This window comes from Chroicocephalus ridibundus, chromosome 2 (genome assembly GCF_963924245.1).
Source record: "Chroicocephalus ridibundus chromosome 2, bChrRid1.1, whole genome shotgun sequence".
NCBI lineage: Eukaryota > Metazoa > Chordata > Aves > Charadriiformes > Laridae > Chroicocephalus > Chroicocephalus ridibundus.
In genome coordinates this window covers 119,450,158-119,472,193 of record NC_086285.1, presented here as the reverse complement: position 1 = coordinate 119,472,193, position 22,036 = coordinate 119,450,158, and the positions used below count along the sequence as shown (strand labels likewise).

General features: G+C 36.7%; 1 protein-coding gene across 3 annotated transcripts in view; it reads left to right on the top strand.

Moving 5' to 3' along the window:
* SS18 (SS18 subunit of BAF chromatin remodeling complex) overlaps positions 1–20,156 on the top strand; it is a 43,286-nt gene extending 23,130 nt beyond the window's left edge. The window contains exons 5-11 of one of the 3 annotated variants that reach the window (XM_063326748.1): positions 1,383–1,604; positions 9,413–9,580; positions 10,309–10,413; positions 12,526–12,618; positions 13,345–13,467; positions 16,111–16,244; positions 18,445–20,156. In XM_063326748.1, the coding sequence (XP_063182818.1) occupies positions 1,383–1,604; positions 9,413–9,580; positions 10,309–10,413; positions 12,526–12,618; positions 13,345–13,467; positions 16,111–16,244; positions 18,445–18,471 (872 nt within the window). In that variant the 3' untranslated portion in view covers positions 18,472–20,156. The remainder of the gene's footprint in view (positions 1–1,382; positions 1,605–9,412; positions 9,581–10,308; positions 10,414–12,525; positions 12,619–13,344; positions 13,468–16,110; positions 16,245–18,444) is intronic. The other 2 variants (XM_063326749.1, XM_063326750.1) reach the window with 2 other exon arrangements.
* The last annotated feature ends 1,880 nt before the right edge of the window (positions 20,157–22,036 follow it).

Genomic DNA, 22,036 nt, shown 5'->3' with positions numbered 1-22,036 from the left:
AATAAGGTCTCCCCAGAGCCTTCTCTTCTGCAGGCTGAACAACCCCAACTCTCTCAGCCTTTCCTCAAAGGCGAGGTGCTCCATCCCTCTGATTGCTTTTGTGGCCCTCCTCTGGACCCGCTTCAACAGATCCATGTCTTTCCTCTGCTGAGGGCTCCAGAGCTGGATGCAGTACTCCAGGTGAGGTCTCACCAAAGCGGAGTAGAGGGGCAGAATCACCTCCCTTGAACTGCTGGCCATGGTTCTCTTGATACAGCCGGCTTTCTGGTCTGCGAAAGCACATTGCCGTCTCACGTCCAGCTTTTCATCCATCAGTACCCCCAGGTCCTTCTCAGCAGGGCTGCTTTCAATCCCTTGTTCCCCAGCCTGTATTGATACCAGCAGTCCAGGTGCAGGACCATGCACTTAGCCTTGTTGAACCTCATGAGGTTCACATGGGCCCATTTCTCGAGCTTGTCCAGGTCAGGTTTATTATCTAGTCACACCTCTTACAAATTTTACTCCTAGTAGCTACTCATTTATCCCAGCTAAAGTAATGAGTAAACTGATCCGGTGGTATTGTAATGTTTATGCTTTTAAAAATACCCATTGAGAGTAGATTTAACTCAGAGAACAATCCAATTCTAACCTGTGTTGTCAAGAAGAGGGGAAATAAAGGGTGAAGAGATGTAGTTGGCCTTCCAGACAGGTTGCTCTTCCTTTGATTCTTTGCAAGCATGAGAGGTGAGCTGATAATTTGATTTCTGTCCTTCCAGTCATCATCTCCCACCCTAGTAATTTGTAAATACAGTCGCAGAATATTGGCCATAGATTATATGTTCAAACAATGTTAAATATATGTTCATCCACTTTTATTCTACATGTATTGTACCATGTCAGTGTTAATACTGCCTGACTTTGGAAAAAAAGTATTAACTGTTACTTTCAGAAAAGTCTCTAGTATGGTTTGTTTGAATAAACAGAAATGTTACAGCTATTGTAACAATTCTATGTGTAGCTGTGAGAGGGCTACCAAGCTGGCTGGTAGACTGATAACTGTGCAATTCATGTTGAAATTCAGGGTGCGTTGTGTGAGTACTAAAAAGACTAGTTTTGCATATGATATGGATATAAGATGAGCTGTATGATATTTTCCCCTTTTATTTTAGTGGCTTCAGCTGCTCAACAAAAGAAAACGTATTGCGTAGTGGAGCTGAACTTTGACTGTTGTTAACTATTTTTATAATTTAAGTTGGGACGTCATGAGCAAACTCTGTTTTATCTTTGTTTTAATGTAGTTGTATTTAATAACCGTTATTTAGTTTTGTGATTCAGTATGACTGTATTTGCTTGATTTATGATACTTAATGAAGAACCTTTTTTGTCCGTTTGCCTTTCTGAAGGACCTAACCATATGCCTATGCAAGGACCTGGACCTAACCAACTCAATATGACAAACAGTTCCATGAACATGCCTTCAAGTAGCCATGGATCAATGGGCGGCTATAATCACTCAGTGCCATCCTCACAGAGCATGCCAGTGCAGAATCAGATGACTATGAGCCAGGGACAGCCGATGGGCAACTATGGTCCCAGACCAAACATGAACATGCAACCAAACCAAGGTAAGCGAGGTGCTTGGTAACTTCTGTAAAAAGGAAACATCTCAGGTACAGACTATTCTTAAATGTCTTTTCTCCTGGATTTCCTTCTCTAAATGCATTTGTAGCCATGTTTGGAGGACTCTACATCTCTTTCTCCCACTGTCAGTGACTTTTTATTTATTTGCAGACATTGAACTGTTTTCGGGTATTGTGTGAGAATCTAGGAGTGGATCTGTTTTCATTAGTTACAAGTTTGAACTACTGTTTATCTTTCTCAGACTTAACACTTCTATCTAAGTGTTATTATTTCTCGAGTTGATAAAATGCATCTCTACTCTTCAGTCTCTTGGGTAAACTGAAAAATTAAAGTCAGGTAGCCCTCAGATTTTTGTACCTAATTAATCTTTGTTCTCTGCTGCATGCTGTTTTAGTGTGGAATGTCTGTTAATCTTAAAGAAATAAAATTCAGTTCCAGGAACAAATCAGTTACTCCCTACTGTTTTCAGGAGATGTCCTTGTGTATATAGTAAAATCCAAAACTAATTTGGTATCTAGGATATCTACATAGCATAAACAGATGATGTGTCCTGTTGACAGTATGGTCCTTGTTGAAGTGCCAAGGACATTGCGGAATTAAAATATTACATTAGAGTCACAGCAGACCAAATTATTAAATTGTATGTATACTGCATGTTCTTCCAAATGTGCTTCACAAGTCAGGAAGCAGTATTTTCAGTTTACCTGTTAAGTCTGCTACTACATTGGGTCTGGACATACCACCTGTTAGAAGACATACTGCAGAATTTTTTTAAAAAATTGCTTCTGCCACGTTTACAGCAAGTATGAACTTCTATCAATATATTTGCTGAAGGATATGACTTGGGTCAAGGTTTTCATCTCTTTTCTGATGCTGTAGGAAAACGTGTTTTTCACTTTTTCTAAGGTTCGCATCCTGGTCGCTGTAGAAAAAATAATCCTTCGGTGGCACAGATTCTTATTGCAGTGTACTGTCATTGGAGACCAAAGCTCCACTTTGTTAGGTAGATACTATTTGTTCCTGAGGTGTACGAGCAGACCAGGTCATACTGATCAGTTTGGTTATTGCAGAATATCGCAGAAACGTACAAAACAGACAAAAGACTAAATTAATGAGAGACCAAAAATGAGTCAAGAAAAAGCAGCTGTTTCTGCAGCTTTCTTCCCGGTAGTGAAAGTGGAAGTCCAAGTCCTTCATTGTCCACATTGTTAATGGCATTTTCCTTATAATTTAACAGCAGAGGAAACAAAAGATAGGCACGTAGCAGAGGAAACTCTCACAAGTGGGAATATTTTTGACTGTCTCTCTGAACTGTCAAGTTATCTGTGTATTCTGGGCAATACACAATCGAGTAATTTTGTAAACGTTGTAAGATGCTTTAGAAAAGTCCTGTGCATGCTCAGTTGAAATCTCTTAGTTGCAGAGAGTTAGCAATAAATATGCAGCAGTATGTGTGAGGGAGCCATCCACAGAGTCGCTCTACAGGAAACAACTTACTTTGTATGACTGGCTTACAATTTAGGACTAGTGATTGTTCCATCTCAAAGTAGTGTTCTTTACTCTTCCTCATTCCCCTGCTGTATTTTCAATACTCTGTCAAACTTGAAAATTGCTCATTAGAAATTAGGCAGAAAGATACTTAAAAGGTTTCTGTTCTGAACAAATAATAGTACTGAAGTGGCTTTGGGGAATAAAGAACAAAGCAGTATCTAACCAAATTATACGTTCAAGAACAAGAGCAAAATATCTAGTTAGAACAAGAGCTGATACTGTTGCCTGCACCTAGGGCCAAGATAAGCTTTCACATTGGGTAATTCTAATTTTGTCAAATTTTGACCCTTTAGGCTGAGATTTTTTCCATTCTAAATGTCTGCCTCAAGGCTGATTTTTTGCTAAAGTTTCACAGAAGTGGAGGGCCGTTTCTGACAGTGAGGTGAAAAATTACGTTCTTCAACCCTAGCCCTGACCCTAATGGTGCCCTAACTCCTAGCCCTAACCCTAACCCCTTTAAAATTTTTAAATGTCTCATAAACCCAACAGTAAATAGAGCATCTAACCCTAATTTTCTGAACCTCAGTATTGCTGTCAGGAGGCATTTGTGAACCCTTAAGCATGTGTTGTTTCTTATAAAGGAGTGATCCATATTGAGAATGAGAGATCCTACTATATCTGTCAGTAAATAACAGCACTAGCTAAATATAATGCTAAATATTCTGCAAGATAAGGTCTTAGCATCTCAAGCTGGCTGTTAAAAATGAGTAGATGTTTTTGACCTTAATCTTTCCCTGCATGGGCTCCCCATCTGTAGAGGAATGAATCTGATGGTAAGATTATAATACCATCTGATTTCACAGAAGTGTTGTGAAAGTATATTCATTATGAAGATTTGGACATTTTAGTTATGAGCGCCATAAGAAAACCCATGAGTAAATTAATAATTCTGTCTTCAGTGTTTGACTAGGCACAGCATCTCACAATGAACAATTAGGAGGAAACAAATTATTGAAATAGCTTTTCAGTGAATAATACCTACTGTGTCCTGAAAGAGGCCAGTACTTTTAGAAAAAAAGGATGCTATCATATAATAGATAAAGAGACCATAATATGCAGAAAGGTTTTATCTAAGTTTTGGATAGTTTTAGCATAACTTTGTCATGTGCTTTTTCTAGCAAAACACTTTGAGGCAGACGGTGTTAGGAAGAAAAAACGAAAAAGTGCAGTCCACTGTTGGATTTACTTTCGGTCCCCACTTTGTGCTCATTATTGATTTGCACTAGTTTATAAAATGCCAGTCAGAGGACTATCTAATACAAGAAGCAAAATTTTCGTGGTATTGTTTTTATACAGTCAGTCCAGTTAAAAGAAGAATTTTAGTCATTTTGGGCTTATGAAGCAGAATGTTTTAAGTAGAAGATTCTGTAGATGATTCTTGATTACAAAGCTACTGTAGCAGCCTGGGACATCCACAAGGAATGTTGGCTACCTTTTTGGAAAAGATAGGAAGCAGCAGGAGCTGAGTGAATGTGGAAGAAACTCCTTTCTTATGGGTGCGTTTTTTTCTTCTGTATGGGAAGCTATTGCAGTCGAATAAAATATTTCAAGTCTTGCCAATTTTTGACTTTTCAGAGGGGAGGTGTAAGCATGATTTTGTGGAACCTGAAACTTACATGGAAATTCCTCTCACTTATTTTGAACAGATCTTTCACAGTCAGAGAGTAATAATAAACAGCAGAACTGAAATACTTTAAGGATCAAGAAATCATAGCTTGGCCTTCTCAGATCCTTTTGCTAGAATTCTGTTCCCTTGCCAGAAGTGTTTGAAGCAAAGTTGCCAAACTCCCCAGTCTATTTAATGAGCATTACACATTGCTTGGGGTGAGGGAACTAGTTTACTTTAAACAGGTGAACTCTACATGAGAATGTCATGTTGACTTGATCATTTGCAGAAGACCGATTGTTGAGTCCAGTGCTGAGATTTTTTTTAATGACAGTTTCATTTATATAAACTTACAAAAAATTGCATTAAAGCAAAAAGCTTTCAATTACAAAGTAAATATGAAGACATCCCAGAGACAGCAGATATGAGGCAGGTGCAGAATTCCTGTTCTTTTGTTGTCCACATAAAGAAAGGAACTTAAAGATAGGAACATTCAATGTTAACTGAAATATAAACATATTCAGGGTATGACAGATCAGGATAAAATTATTTCTGAGGCTGAGGACCTTTTGTGAACGTCTTGCCATCTGTTCATTCCCATATAAGCGGAAGATGTTAGTTTCAATACCTCAGCTGCTTACAGTAGCCATTATGTCATGGACAAAGGAGGGCAGTCTCAATTTTTTGGACATCTAACCCATTTGTATCCTCAAAGTCTTTTGAGCTAGTGTTTGAACTGCCCTTTGTGTTAAAACACCTTTAAGATTTTGGTTCATTTGACGAAGTACATATGAATTGTAGCTTTTGTCAAGAATCTTGAGAAAATTGAAGGTTAAATTTATCCTACGGTAGAGGAGTTAAGCTAGCTCTTGCAAGCGTCATCACCATCACTTATGTTTAAAAAAAAAAAAGGCATTTTCTTGTAAACATGAAGAAAATCAACAAAAAAGTTTTACTGAGGGCTGCTGCATTGCTAGGTATGTATTTTGTTATTTATGTAACAGTGGACACAATGACGACATTTACCATGGTAAATCTGATATAGTGTACTCTGCTGGCACTCTAGATGTGGCTGTCCGATTGCTTTATTGATATGAGCGCACATTGTGAAATGCCTAAGAATAGACCTCCTCTTAGCAACAAAACCAAAGTATTTTTCAAGACTGAAGAAACAATAGCTTGTACTGGTGCTTTTTGATTATACCCAGCTGCTCCCATAGCTCTTTAATCAGAACAGCAGAGCCACCAGTTTATTTGCGTGTGGCTCCTCACTTCTCTACTTCTTCAGGAGTTTCAGCCATGTCAGCAATTATTCTTGTCCTTTCATAGCACTTGCCACCACTATCTGAGTTTCAGCAGAGGAGACAAAGCTAAGGAGACCTTTTTAAACTGCCAAGTTTTTTGGCAGCTCTTTCATCCTCAGTGCACTTCTGGTCTCAACTTTGTTAGGTTTATTGGGGACCCACTTCTGGTTTGCATTTCTGTTTCTCTCATCTTGCCTCTCTGCAGCCTAGGTTGTCAGTTTCCTGAAGTCATTTCTTGTCAGGAGACTTCCACCAGGCCACTGAATTTATAAGAAAATCAGGTACCAGTCCATTTTTACTTAATTCCACATACCTTTTCTTCCCTATATGTGAGTCCTCCTTATGAGACACTGCCTGGAGCAGAAATAGTTTTTTTCATTTAGTAGGTGTAGATGACTTTGAAATGAGCAGTTGAGGAAAATGTTGTGTATTCTTGATAATGTGGACTATTTTTAATTGAACTATGAGCAGTTCTGGTTTCACCTGTTATCTGGCTTGCTTTATACATTCATTTACTCCAGAAGATTGATTTGGGTCTGCACGTTACATGTTTCAGGTGCCTGTTTAATGACTACCAAAATGGCCTGCACTCCTCACAGGACCTACAGTATTACTTCTTAGCATCTTTTTCTTCAGACTTTTATCCCCAGAATGCTTCCAGTATATTAATATATGAAGGCTGCCTTCTTGAATACACGGAAACATTTATAGGGCTTTTGTACTACCAACAGTTTCTTGGAAACACAATAGTCTGCTTGTGTACTTGCATATTTAGAGGGATAGTCCTGCACAATGTTTTCTTGGTCTCATTTTGGATTCAGTACAAATCAGACATTTTGTCCTCTCTTGAATAAATAGTTCTAGAAATTCACCAAAAAATAAGAGTTTCTAAGGAGAGTCTTTGAAAGCAGTGAGCATTCCCTTGCATCGTACAATTTTATGAACTTCTGTGTGTGAAGTCTTATCTCCAAATCTGGAAGACATCATGACTTCCACTGAGTGTAGTTTGTTGTGACCTGATTAGAAATTGAAGAGCTGGATTATAAGTGGATTGTAAAAATATTTGCTACAAATATTAGAAAGTCATAAGATAATGAACTAATAGCCTTAAGTTTTTGACTTAAGTTTTGTGAAGGGTTTTTCTAGTTTAATTTTATGTCATATTAAGTATTACATGATGAATAAATGTAGCTTTTATTGTAGGCTTGATTTTTCAAAATGAAAAACAAATTCAAAGTTCCCTCATTCCTCAAAACTGCTGCGTAAAATGGTTCCGTTGCGTGAGATGGTAGAGATCATGGTTCTTCTTTTAGGTATCTTCTTAATGAGAGAGATGTGAACCAAACTGGAAGGAAGCCAGGCACTCTGTTATTAACACAATACACAGTCTGATACAGGGTAGTGAATTCTCATTGTGGCTCTACAAAGCGTTAATGAAGTTCTAATTTAAAAAGCAAACAGAAAACCTCTACATTGCACCATGGGGACCCAACACATTTTATCACATTGTATTGTGACTAATATTAATATTGTTAATTAACAAGCTTTCTTGAGATGTAGGAATATTATGGCAACAAGTTTTTATTTTTTTTTTCAAGGCTGCCTAATGTTTCTCAGTACCTTCAAACAGAGGAGCAGTGAAATGGAATGATCTAAATTACCTCCTCGTTCACAAGATCAAAAAATGAAATATATTTTTGCTAAGTGAAAAATAATTACAGTATCTCAAACTGTTTTTTTACTTTAAAATTGGGACACGCAAACTGCCATGCTGAAGGGTAGAAGCATAACTGGATCATTTTAAGAGCGGCCAATATTTATCTTCAGAGGAAAATGAAGCTTAACAGAACTAAGGCCACTTTACTTCTCGCTGAGAGATTCCACACAGGGGTTTAATGGGATTTAACTAACGCACTTTGAATTCGTACCATTAATTAATTTGGCTTAACTTTCTCTGGTAACCCCACATAGACAAGATCCAAGTGACTATGTATTCCTTTCCTTATATAAATCGTCAGTATCTAGGTAACTTTCCTGTACTGCGGTTTCTACATAGGACTTTCTGCTTGTGCTTCAGCACATAGTTATTTAAAAATATTAAATGCAATGGCAAAATCTATCATATAGAAAAGGAGATGATACCTTTCCGTTTTCTCCTGGGATGGGGCTAAGGAATGGCTGTGCTAGTTTGATGTTTGATTTGTTTTGTTTTTTAGTGAGACTTAGTTACTTGTTGTCTTTGTAGTTTATAAAACAAGTATATAAAACAAAAAAAGGGGGGGGGAAGCTTAGGGTTTCACCATTATAAAGTATGCAATATTTGTTAAGTAGTTTGACTTAATGTATTATAAGAATATGTTGTTCAAGAAGTTTAGCTTCTTGTGACAACTCTTTCCTCCTCATATTTTTAATATTGGAATAACTCTTTTTCTGAAGCGGTACTACAGAGGAAGTGAGGAAGCTGTTCTTTGTTAAAAGTTATATCAACCGAACCTGCAATCTCATATAATGAAATGGCGTAATCATCATTTTCATTGCTGTGCGGTGTCAGTAGGGTGCTCTTTAACTGTCTGTTTTGATTATTGAAGTTTGCATTTCTCGAAGTTCAGCCTTAACTAGAATTTCTTCGTTGATAAAACATGGACAGTACTTGATCTCTCCTGGTCTTTTCCCGAGGCTCATAGAACCTTGGTGCAGCTTGGTATGAAAGGAGGTTTTTGATACAGGCTGCTCGGGACTGTTCAGTGGCGGGCTGACCGTGTATTCCTGTGGGCCTTTCTGCATAATGTCTATTATGTGATTGCCTGACACGCTGGTACAAGTGGTTTGTCTTTATAGGCTAAACAACATTGTTTATTTTGTGATAACAGCTAAGTGGCTCATTGCTGGACTATAACAACAACTACATGTGTATTAAAACTATGCCCCGAGGAGTTCATGATGTTAAATAGTTTTTCTATGACTTGTCAAGGTTTCACCATCAAGTTTTCATCTACACTTTCTTTGCAGGTGGCTTTTAAAACAAACAAAAAATGATAGAAGCGTTTCAGTTATCTCTGTGTATGAGTAAACTAGTGTCTGTGTAGTTTGAACATAAATCATCTAAAAGGGTCATTATTTAGGCTGAGTTCTATTTTGTAATTTGGTTGCTGAATTGATCATCTGCACTTGCATTGGTACAGGAGCAAGGAATCCTTACGAGAACACTAGAAATACAGAGCCTTTTTTGCTCCATTTTTAAACCTTGAGTTTTCCATGTTAGTTCTCTCTGAAAGGTTTAATCACAAATCATGTGTTACAGAAGGCATATTTGCTGCTTTTCCTTTCGCAGGTCCAATGATGCACCAGCAGCCCCCCACCCAGCAATACAACATGCCACAAGCAGGTGGCCAGCATTACCAGGGGCAGCAGCCACCTATGGGAATGATGGGCCAAGTTAACCAAGGAAATCACATGATGGGTCAGAGACAGATTCCTCCATACAGGCCGCCACAGCAAGGTAGGACTTCACTTCAGTGTTTTTACAGTGATTTTAAATAACCATCTTTAAAACTATTTTAAATCGCTTTCTTGATTACACCAAATTTTGATCAAATCATTGGGTGTCACGGGCTTTGTTTGCAGACTCTTTTTGTTACCCTTTTAAGGGTGGTTCTTGCAGCAGCAGATTACTGGTATCACCATGAAACGTGAAGACAAGTTTCTCTTCTGTTTTGAGTTTTCTGACAAAAAGTATCTAAAAATACGCATCGCAGATACGCAGATGCAGAATTCGGTTTCAGTATTTAACTGATAGGTACAGAAAAGGAACGGAGTATCTGCTCGTTTCTGAATTAGCTCCATTACGAGAAAGGAACAGTGTTCCACAATTTTGCTTCTCTTTTTTCTTTTTTTTTTTTTGACAGTCCTTTTAGAAAAGGAATAACTTCATTATTAACACCCTAGTCTGTTATATACATTTTCCTAAAATCAGCTCAAAACTGAAGTTTGATATATATGTGCTCAATCTAGTGCAGCCAAACAACTGTGTGTGTGTATATATAGATAGATACATTTTTTATTATTATTTTTTTTTTAAGTAAACCAGATTACGTATGTTGTCTGAAATGCAACGATATGGGTGGGGAGTACATTTGAGAAATATTTCTCATACTAAAATCAGAAATTAGCAGGCTTTATAACAGACAAAACAAGTTATTTACGTATTGACTGGTTGTGGTTTTTCAGGCCCACCACAGCAGTACTCAGGCCAGGAAGACTATTATGGGGACCAATACAGTCATGGTGGACAAGGTCCTCCAGAAGGCATGAACCAGCAATATTACCCTGATGGTAATCTCTCATAAATGTTAACTTTCCCATTTTCTATACCTGCCCAATACTAATGTAGTTATATGCCCAAAATTAGGGAATGAGGCAAGAATAGTAATTGGATATCATGCTTCACATTTACAAAACCTTCCAAATTCAGAATTGTTACTACCGTTTAAGTTACTATGACTAGTTAATTTTACAACTTACTCAAAGCATGTAATTTGTACTACTCCCATTTGACACTCTTTAACAACAGTTTTAGTATTTCAACGTGAAGTTCTGTTAATAGGTTTATCTAGAAGTATGGAGGATTCCTTAGCTTATCTAGTATAATTGACATGAATTAAAACAATCATAACTTTATTATAAATAAGAGAGGGGGCAATATCCTTTTATTAAAGATTTTATTGAAGTGGAAAAACTCGCTAACGAGATGTACTTTTTCTGTAAATATTCTACTTTTTAACTTGGTGTTTAGTTTTCATGTAAGTCACACAAATACGTTATTGCTGCTATGGTATGGGCCTTCAGTTTAATTTTTGCAAAGGAATAAAATGGTCCTTGCCCTGAGGAGATTGTAATTGTGAATCCTCTTTAGAAGTCCCCCCTGTGCTTTCAAGAGAAGACTGTAACTTTGAATTTCATGAATCTGCCCTTCTGCCTCTTGGAATTTAGAGTGCTGAAGGCTATTGGATTGTGTTATAAGTTAGAAAAGTTGCAATTAACCTGTTTTTAGGCTGAGCGGAGACTGGGAGAACAAAGATGCTGACTCATGACTACTGTGATAACCGTGTGTGCAACTTAATGGTATCTTATGAAGTTCAAGGAATGTGGTAGATGATAACATTTTAAAAACGTATACAAAGCAAAGCTTTGTAATTTCCAAAGCAACTACTCATTGCAAATAAAAGGATACAAGTTATTTGTTTGAATTACAAGTTGCATTAACTTGTAATTATTAAGCTTTCATTTTGGACCTTTTATGTTTTACACATGAACTTTAAATGGTTGCAGGCAATTTACTGTAGTAGGGGCAATTAGATGTTATTATCAACAACTCTGTGACAGCACAGATCAGATTACTTCTCTAAAAGCTATTCCTCTAAAGATTCATTCTTTATCATTACCTCATTATTGCTCTTACGTAGGATGTAAAGAGAATATATTATAAGACTTGTTTTAATGGTTATATATTTATATTAGATTCAATCAATGATATATGGTACAGAACTAATTACAAAGACCACGTAGTTCTAGAACTGTTTTCTCTTTTCCTTATTTTTATTCCAAAATTTTATTCCAAACTTAAATAATTTGTATAATTTAATTTCAAATTTAAACAAAATTTTGGTTTGTGTTCTCGACCAAGTTAGTAATAAGATTTCATCACCTGTAAGATTTTGGTCACCTGTAAGACAAAATATATTAGTTCTAAAAACAACAACAGGTGGGGTGCTTACTGCGTATGTTGGTTTCTTAATCAGAGATGCCTGTGGTCTCTGAAAAGGAAGGTTTGTTTATAATAATCCTGCTCAGGACTGGAATGTAAACCAGAAAGTTTTCTTATGACTTGTAGGAATTCTGTTTGTAGGGAAAATCTTGAGAATGTTATTTTTCTGTCACTTAAAAGCAAAACTTAGTGTAGACTGTGGTTCATAACTTCATTGAGCTTTGTTATATTTCACACTGCTTTTAGCATATGCTTTTGAATTGGAGATCAGCAGAACAGGTGTTAGACAAAGTATGATAATTGCTTTCTTTGTTCATTCTAATTTAATTCAGGTTATTTACATGTGAAAGGCCTAAATGCTTTCATTTTTTTTTTTGAGTGAAAGATAAAGTACTTTTTTTTTTTTCCCCTCCCAACAAGGATTATCAGAAGGTTAAGACCATCCCTTGCTGTGATGTTGCTAAAACTACTGCATTAAGCCTTTTTTTTTTTTTTCTGTCACATGTTAATTCAATATGAAAGGCAATCATATTAATAAGTCTTTGGCTAATACAATTGAAAATTCTTTTTCATGTATATCCAGTTGAAATTTTTTTCATTTTTCTGAGAAATGAAATATTTTAGGGTTTTCACTCAGAGGCCATTAACGTTTCTTCCTGTCTCTTGTCGAATTGATGTAGGTCATAATGATTACGGTTATCAGCAACCGTCGTATCCTGAACAAGGCTACGATAGGCCTTATGAGGATTCCTCACAACATTACTACGAAGGAGGTATCTATATACCTTCACACACATACGCACATACATTCCCTTTCCTCCCCCACCCGCAATGGAAACAAAAATTCTTACACAACACAACTTATACCCATGCAAAGCTCTTGTAGAATACTAGTTGCTGGCTGTCTTGAAAACTGCAGGGAACATGAAGCGTTCAGAATAATTTCTTGCAAACACCTAAAATATATAACCACAATTTGCCATTTCTAACAACAGTAAAATGACTAAAACACCCTAGAGATTTTTTTTTACCTCAATGGAAATTTTTATTTAAACATAAATTTGTTGGTTCAGTTGTATATCTTTTTGTGTGTGTATCTATTTTGTATAATTATAGTGCCGTTAGGAAACAGCTTGCTGATCTTGTGTAGCTAGTCTGTGCTCTTGTAGCTGTCCTTAATTTTGTCTTTTTTTTTTTTAATTTTATTTAGCATAGTCATGATCTTATGACTGTGATGTTCCAGTAAATGTTTTGCTCGTTTGGCAGAGATGCTGAAAATGCTGCAGTTCAACTTTGCAGAATTGGCTTTAACTGCAGTTTGTTTGGCCGAATTCCTTCTGTTTGGTTTGAGTTATCTTTGTTTTGTTCAGTTTTTGAAATCAATATTGCATTTTCATTTTGTTCTCGTGTTGTTGGCTGTGCATCTTAGAAGGAATAAATAAATAAATAAATGAATAGGTATCTTTATAAGTTTTTGCTTTCTTGCAATCATCTTACAGGAAACTCACAATATGGTCAGCAGCAAGATGCATATCAAGGACCACCCCAACAGCAGGGTTATCCACCACAACAGCAGCAATATCCAGGCCAGCAAGGGTATCCAGGACAACAGCAGGGTTATGGTAAGAACCTGAAGACACAGACAGCAATCACAGAAAAGGCCAAGGGAGATCCTCATGTTATTCCATCCATGTTTTACTGGGTTGGAAGGCCAGGCTTGTGCAAAAAAAGCTGTATGCCTGCAATTTCACTGGGACAAAACAAGATGGTGTAGAAGACAGCATCTTTTGGGAAGTAGATCTGTTGGCAGTTTAGGACAATGTGGTAGCATAGAAAAGGTGGCTAGAAAACATTGTAACAGATGTCTGTAATTTAGAAAGACTCTGGTCTTTTCTGTCCTCTGTAGGTGAAGACAGACTCAGGAGGGCAGAAAGATGGCAGAAAGCCATTTATACCCTTTCATCCCTGGGTTTGCCATTTAGAACAAGATCTTTTAAAAAAAATAGTTTAAAATTTCATCCAACATACATTAATCATTCTTTTTAAAGGAAATTAATAGAAGCATTGCCAATGCAGCTTTCAAGAGAGTTTGTCTTATAGATTTGCAGTGGTAGTACAAGCCACCTGATGTATGGCAGGAATGAGAAATCTTCTGCCACAAGTGAGATAATGTAGTGCTTGGATTCAAGGAAAACCTCCTAAACAGGAAACTTAAAGTAGTAGCATGTCATTTTTGTGTATACTTCTGAAAACTGCGGGTCAGAAGAGCATACAGAAAATACTGCTCTCTTAAGTTTTGCTTGCTTGCATATTGTACCGCCATACATCATTATTTCAGAAGAAGGAATCTCCCAAATCTATATATTTTAACTTTTAGCGCTGTTGCAGGTTTATATGCTAAAACTTTTGGCATTGTGGGTATGTGAGGAAGTGCATGGCTGACTTCTTTGCCGTGTAGATAAATGACAGATTTACATTAAATCCAGTTATGTTGAGGCAGAGTTAAGTTTTAAGAGGATCCACTGAGACTTAGCAAGTTTTCCCCTTTGTTATGGGTGAATTGATAGTTCTAAAATAATATGCATGTAGTTATATTCTGCTAAACATAACACAGGAACAGAATGAAGATCAGAGTGAAGGCCCATCTAGCTCACTATTCTAAGTGTTGTAAGTAAAGAAATAAAATCTGACTTATTCTGAAAATTTAGGTTAAGAGATACTAGAGGAAGAAGATGAAGAAATCTGTTGGAGTGATTTACACACTGTAATTTGTAAACCCAAATAACATATTTTTGAATTTCTATTTTCAGCAGAGCTAGGTATTGAAGTTTAATTTTTATTTCATAAAATCTATCACTCAATATTTAGAATTCAGCTACAAAGAATTACCATGAATAAATAAAACGAAGTTTCATTTGTCAGTTGAACACAGCACTTTTTAGGATGTAATATCCTTACTCAATTTAATATTTAATTGCTTTCTAATTTGCAAAAATAAATCAGCATCCTGGTCATTATTATCAATCTTTAAGGTTTTGTTCTACTGTAGAAAGCTGAATCTGCATAGTTGAAGGGGATTTGAGGCCTGAGGAAAATGGTGATAGCCTATGGAGCTTTTCTTCTCCAGGTCGTCTTTTTGACTGTCTCGTAGATCTAGAATTACAGAAAGAGTTACCAGCTGATGTCATCTTAATGTCCAGTGCTTGTAGCTAAGACTCTAGCCCTCTCTAGCACTGAATCATGCTGTTGCTAAAATACATCTGTTTCTTCTGCGGGGGAAAAAAAGAAGGGTTGGTTGGTTTAAAATATAGGACTTCTGAAGAGTTGCAACTCTTCCTGACTGCCCATTTTTAAGGGGTGGCATTAAAAAAGCTAACTTAAATCCACTGTGAAAGATCCATGTGGAATGTCACTGAAATACGCAGTACACCATCTCTCCCAAGGCAGGCAGGGATGAGGTTAATTTTGTTTGGAACATGGCTGCACTGCCTGATGGTAGTAATGTGCAGCTTCCAATGGTGGGCAGGCTGAGTCCCTGAGAATAGTAACAGAAAGAGTTTGTATTGACAGAAGAACCGCTTCCTTTTACAGCCAAAAAAAGTCTGAAACCAAAGTTGGGTTTGGTTTGTTTTTCCTATCCTTTCCCTGGAGAGTTGAGATGACCAGAGGAGTATGGAGTAGACGGTACTTTTTCTCCATCCCACAGTAGCATCTACTGGTTGTCACATCTCACATTTTATGCATGTAACTTGCTTGTCTGATGTCCCATTTATTTGCCTGCTGTGGTGTGAGAACTGACTTTCTGGCAGTGCAGTGCTGCCAGTCTTTTGAAAAGGTCTGAATGCTAAACGCAGCTGATCATCTGGCTGCTCCTGGCATGGTAAAGCTCTGAAACTGGAGCAGCATACAGCAGGAGGAGAGTGTGCCTCCCTAAATCCTGGGATGTGCTCACGTTGATGACTTGTAATTTCTTGCCTTGTTCTTCCCTGCCCTGTGACTTCACATGTGGAACTACATCCATTGGTAATAAATAATATATTAAATTAAGGTAAATGCTTCTGTGGTTGGAGCATAGGCCCTGTCAGCTAAGGTGCTTCCTGCCATGAGAGGAGGACCACAGTAATTTTTTTAGGTAGGAAGAGACCTAACTGCACAGCAGTGATACTTCTTAGTCCTGCCCAGTTGTAAAATTCTGTGCTTTTACTGTTCTCTTCTTCCTAATGCCTTATGCAATCTTTTTTCACTTACATTTTAATGATCTCCAGGCCCCTCCCAGAGTGGTCCAGGACCTCAGTATCCCAATTATCCACAAGGACAAGGCCAGCAGTATGGGGGATACAGACCCACACAGCCTGGGCCACCACAGCCACCACAGCAGAGGCCTTATGGATATGACCAGGTATTCTTCAATTTGATGAGAAAGTTGTGATTCTTGTACACTGATTTGATAATCTTCTTTTCTGTTGGACATTTAAACTAATGTATTTGAGGACATGATCTTTAGGTGTGTATATACAGTTCTCATGCATCTTATTTCCAGGTGAGTTACCCAGAATCACTTATCTGGAGATGTGATCAGTCATTCTCTTCTGAGTTTGCAGTTTAATGTAACTTGGCAAAGTGAGGCACTCCAGATAGTATTTTTGGACCTTAAAAATTAAGGTGATCTTTTTCGTAGCCTCATGGTGGATGACTAATATGAAAGATGAGGTTCCTAAATCTCATGGTGGATCATTGTTCATTACTACTTTGCAGAGTTACCACAAACAGAAAGTCAGTAATTCTCGTCTCCAGTTGCAGAACCACCTTAGGTGTGCAACTGAAGTCCCTCTGCTATAGAGCTGTGTGGGGAGACATGAAGCCTATTTTTGCACAGATTTTCTCTGAGCAGTATAAAGGAACACTGAACATGGGAAAGAAGTGACCTGAAAAATCAACTGCTTCTTTCCTATCACTACTAAGATAAGTTTCAAACAAACAAGCAAGAACCACCACAACTCTAGGCTGGAGTTGTTGTGGAGGACTCCTGTAAAAAAAAAAAAAAAAAAAAAAAAACACCCAACAACCTGTCTTCTAATTAAAGGATAAAATGGAGGTTTTATTCCTGTAGAAGGTACTAAACTTGTAAAATCTAATCTTTGCAATATGAGTCATTAAGAAATATCATTAAAACATACACTACTACTTTCCTCAGCGTAAATAAAATAGAGTAACTAAATATACCTTATGATCAAGTTGAGGTTCTAGTGTTTAAATAAAATCCTGATATGTCAGTAGAAGATCAGTTGAACTTTAAAGAAGAACTTTCCCTTGGAAGTGAGAATAGACACAATTGCCCACATTTTTAAAGGAGAACAGTTGTCTTCCTTTCTACAGAAATTAGAAAAGACAAGGAAGAAGGAGAACACTCTTCCAGTGTGGTAGTTTAGAGGTGCAATTATTTCTAATTAACAGATAAACAAAATGCTCGTGCCCTGAACTAATAACTTCCTCCTACAAATAATAAGCTACAGGAAAATGCTTTGCATGTTGCAAATGTAGGGTCAAGGAAACCTAATCTCAATTTGCTGAGTTCCTTCTAGCTTGCTTTGCAGTAGAAGTGGGCAACCCTCTCTGTAGATAGGCTCTACTCCTTCAGCTTGTGCAATCTAAGTTCCACTGGGAAACTCAATTACAGAAGACCTCTCCACTCTTTCATACTAGCCATTCCCATAGGTATTGTGCTGCTTAAATTCTCATTTGGCAGCTGTTATGAAACTCTTCTTCCAGACTGATTGTCATATTACAATGGAAAAAACTGACATTACAACATAAAACTGAAATTTAAAATACTGCCATATCATGATGGTACTTAACATGGAATGGTGGTGGGACTGCAGTCTGGAGAATGTTCGCTTCATAGCACATTACTTGCTTCTGCAAGCCTTGAACTCTGTGGTGAAGGATGATGGTAGGCAGGTAGCAGTGATGCTTTCATCTCTGCTGTCTTCTGCAGTACATGACATTGTGTGAAAAGAAACAGAGAATATCAATAAGGGTAATAATTCTGTGTATTGGATCTATAGAATAATTTATTTTCATAGGATAAGTTGACTGATTCTTTATGTTCCCTGGGATGTGCCTTCATTTTTGATACATGTATCAGTCGATGCTTGATATATGAATATTTTTAGGTATCTCTGAAAGCAGGTTGGTTTTCTAAATTACTTTGAATTTAGGTGACCTTGTCTTTTTGAAATAATTTACAAAGTTTAGATGAGAGGTAATACCTGGTTTTTGTTTTTTGTTTTTTTTTTTTTTTTTTTTTATGGTGTTCTGCAAATTTCACAGCAGTCTACTGCATTTAAATATATACTCTTCTAATCAAATTAGGTTCCTGGCTTTAAATCCGTATCATCAGTCTTACCTTTACAATAAAACACACATGATTTGTAGTGAGGTGAGACTCTATACTACTTACTCATACCAGTTTCTCATTTATTGTTGTTTGTTTCCACCTTTTAACATCATAGCTTATTTGGATGGTCTTCTGATTTCAGCTTTTAATAGAGGAAAATATGCCTTGTGGTCTAATCGTGTATTTTGAATTTATTTTTTAGGGTCAGTATGGAAACTATCAACAGTGAAAAAGTACTCACATTCCGGTAGGCAGTATCTATTAGCAGCCATATTGTCTCCTCAGCACTGTGGACATCTTCCTGAGATGAGAACCTCCCATTCCATCTAGCTTTTGGAAAAATCTTGTGGCTGTTTTATGGTATACAGTCTTTATGGGTTAATTGTTAAAGACTGTAGATTCTCAGAAACTGATTTCACATCTCTACTCTAGATGGCAATATTGGACAGAAAATATGTGACATAACAATTTGCAGTGAGTTGAGAACTGTATGTCAAATAGACTGTTACAGACTGAAAGGTGCGAACAGCTTTGTATGTTTATGAAGGTTATGGGAATTTAATATTTTTTCCACAGATTTTTTTTGTAGGGGGAAAGGGGAAATGCACACTTTTTACAGCAGCAATATTTTGTATATTATGTTTTTCATGTGGTGAATATGCAAGACAGTACACTACTCGCTGGGCAAGATAAGAAATCTACTGTTAAAAATGGGTTGGGGCATGATAAGTGCTTGATTGTATAAGTCTCGAAATGGTGTACAATAAAGATAACAGTGAAAAAAGATGGAGAGCATCAGACATCACTGATAGGTTCATGTACAAAGAATAAGAATCCCAGTTATCTAAATGGGAACACGATTAAGGACAGTATAATGTACTATTGTGAAAAGATTAATTTTTTAAGCTTTCCAATTTTTCTGAGTGAAGCATTTTTGTAAAAATTCTTTCTAACATAGTTTGACAATTTTCTGCAACATTTTTTTGGGTAACAAGATAAACGTTTGGGTTTTATTTCTCAAGTGTTTTGTCACAGCTTTGCATAAACAAGCTGTAATCCCTCTTAATAATTGCAATAACAAAGAAAATGACAAGTGTTAATTTTACTTGGCTTGAATATGCAAAGAACTTGAAAAAGAATATGGAGGACAGGACTGTATTGTATAAGTGTATTTTAACCTTTAGTTGAATAATTTGTATGTATCAAAATAGCCTAGAAGACTTTGTAAAGCCTATCTAAACTTTCCTAACTGGGAGCTAATATCTTTAGAAAGGGGGCATTTTTTGTGCGTGTCCATTTTTCTTATTGGTTAACGTGAGACCAAGGGATGTTTTATAACATCAAATAGAAAACCTGTTGGTGAGGTAAATGCCAAATGTTGTTTTGAACTGCATTAATGCTTATAGTGTTGCATGTGAGATAGAGGCAGCACCTCGATCAATAGCATAGTACACAAAAAAAAATTGGTTTTGAGACTGTCCTGCAACTGTGTATCAGATAAATAAACGTATATTCTGTTGTGCAGGAATACATGCATTCAAGAATTCCTGGCAACTTTTATAAAGGACAAAACTTAAAATTAGCCCAGGAGTAAAATAATAATTTTTTTTCAGTTGGCGATCATGTTGGAGGGGCGTGGGGGGGGGAGAAAAACAGCTGGTGTTCATAATACGTATGGCATTATACATGGAAGACAAGATTTGCAATTTGTTCGTCGATTTTAAAGGGAAAACAATTTTCTTAAAGGCGATAGAAAATACACATCAAGGTTTGAACAGATATGGCATGAGGAACATTATTATGAATGAAATGCTTGTAGGTTCTGTGCCAATTTTCCACCACTGTGTACTTCATTGCTATTTAAAACTGTACTCCATCAATTCTAATGGAAGAATAAATTATTTGTGATTTTAATTTTCTCATTTGTTTCTTTAAATTAGATCCCTATCACTCTGATGTCTCATCTGGAGACTGTGCTGTGGGTTTTTATTTTATAGAAGTTTGGCCAGAATAACCAAACTGTATTTGCATTCTAGGACTTTATCAAAATTCTCTTGCCATAGCCAAGTTAATTAGAATTAACTGTTCAGTAATCAGCATGTTGTGTAGGTTGTTTGTTACGAAACTCTTCCTCTGAAAATGAAGGTCCATGAGGCTATAATCAAGATGACTGAATTAGATAAATGAGTTGAGGAGGCAAAAATGTGTTGAACCCAACCTGGTGTAGATATGTTATCTCATTTGAAATAAGCTCAACTGACATTAAGAAATAATTTGTCTTGCCAGCCCATCTTCTGTTGTCTTATTCTCCTTTTTAATGGAAACTAAAATTGCAATTTTAATAAGCAGAATTTCCTCCAGGGTTTCCCTCCTAGAGACTACTGCATTTGCAAGGTTTAATTGTTTTATAACAGTCCTGTTTCGTAAAACTTTTTAATTGGTGGTGACAAAAATTACCTTATTCCTCTGATACTATGCCGGCAGAACAACTTGAGAGGAGATAGCTCCACGCGAAAGTATTTCTACTAAAATTATATATTAAAAAAGAACCGGTTTTCCCTAAACAAAAAAGGAAGCATGAATGCATGACAGGACCGGGATGAAATAGCAAGATACAACATTCATTTCAGTAAGTATTCTTTATTAAATAAGATCTAAGCAGTAGGAAAGTAGTGGAAAAGGTGTTACATCTGGCATTTTACATGTAGAACGTAGAAAGTAAGACCTGAGAGGGGGACTGACACCGCAAATCAAATACGTGAACAGAAACAATACGAATGTTCAAAGAGTAAAGAGGAGTTAGTGAATTAAGTGACTCCTAGTTATCATAGCGCTGTGATTTTTGCCATTGTATTTTGCTCTGCCTTTTCAGACGCTTTTGTTTCCCTTTCTGCTCTGCGAATGACTCGCAGAAGGGAGAAGATGCCTCACTCTTTCAAGTGAAATTGACTTCACAATGTTGTAACATAAGTAAGCAAACATGCCACTTTATAGAGTAGGATAAATGCGTCTTTTTGCAAATAGTCCCACTTTTGTTTTCTTATGTAAAATTACTTTTAAATGTTTAAAGCAATTGATTTTTTTGAAGAAAATACTCCTGACTTCTAGGGTTCTTGCCACAGAGGATGCTGGAACACCTTAATGTGATTTAAAAAAACCAAACAACACAAAAAAAACCCACACGCAGATTTTAGATTCAAAAAAGGAGGCAATGCTTAAGTTTACAAAATGAAGAGAAATTGTTACATCAGCAAGTCCGGGTGTCATTCAGCCAGAAGCCTTGAAGAGGTTTAAAAGGAAAATAGCTGGTTTTCCTACATGGGCAACAGTTGCTCTATCATAAAATAGAAGTATAAAGGTGAAATCCTATGAGATAGACCCAAACAAATCTTCTGAAGTGAAAAGATAACTGGATAAAGTAGTATGCTAAATTTTAAAAAGTTAATATACTATTTAATTTTTATTAAATGATATGTTTGTTTAAAAACAACAGAAAAACCTGACCAAAATGTGACCCTTCATCTGATAGGATTATTGTAAAAGGTGGTAGCACAATCTGATGGAACTGATTTTATTTTGTATGTTCACAAAGCCTGAAGTTCTCTGAGAAGCCTTTACCATAAGAATAAAGTATGCGGTGAGGTGGGCTGTGAAGCACTGGAAATCAGGTAAGACTGGGGGGGAGAACAGGAATAAATGCTAAATATAAAAAAAAAAAAAATGATTGATAACAAATTATGCCAGAGCTCTGTTGGGACCACTGATTAACACTTGCCAAATAAACTGGAGAAAAG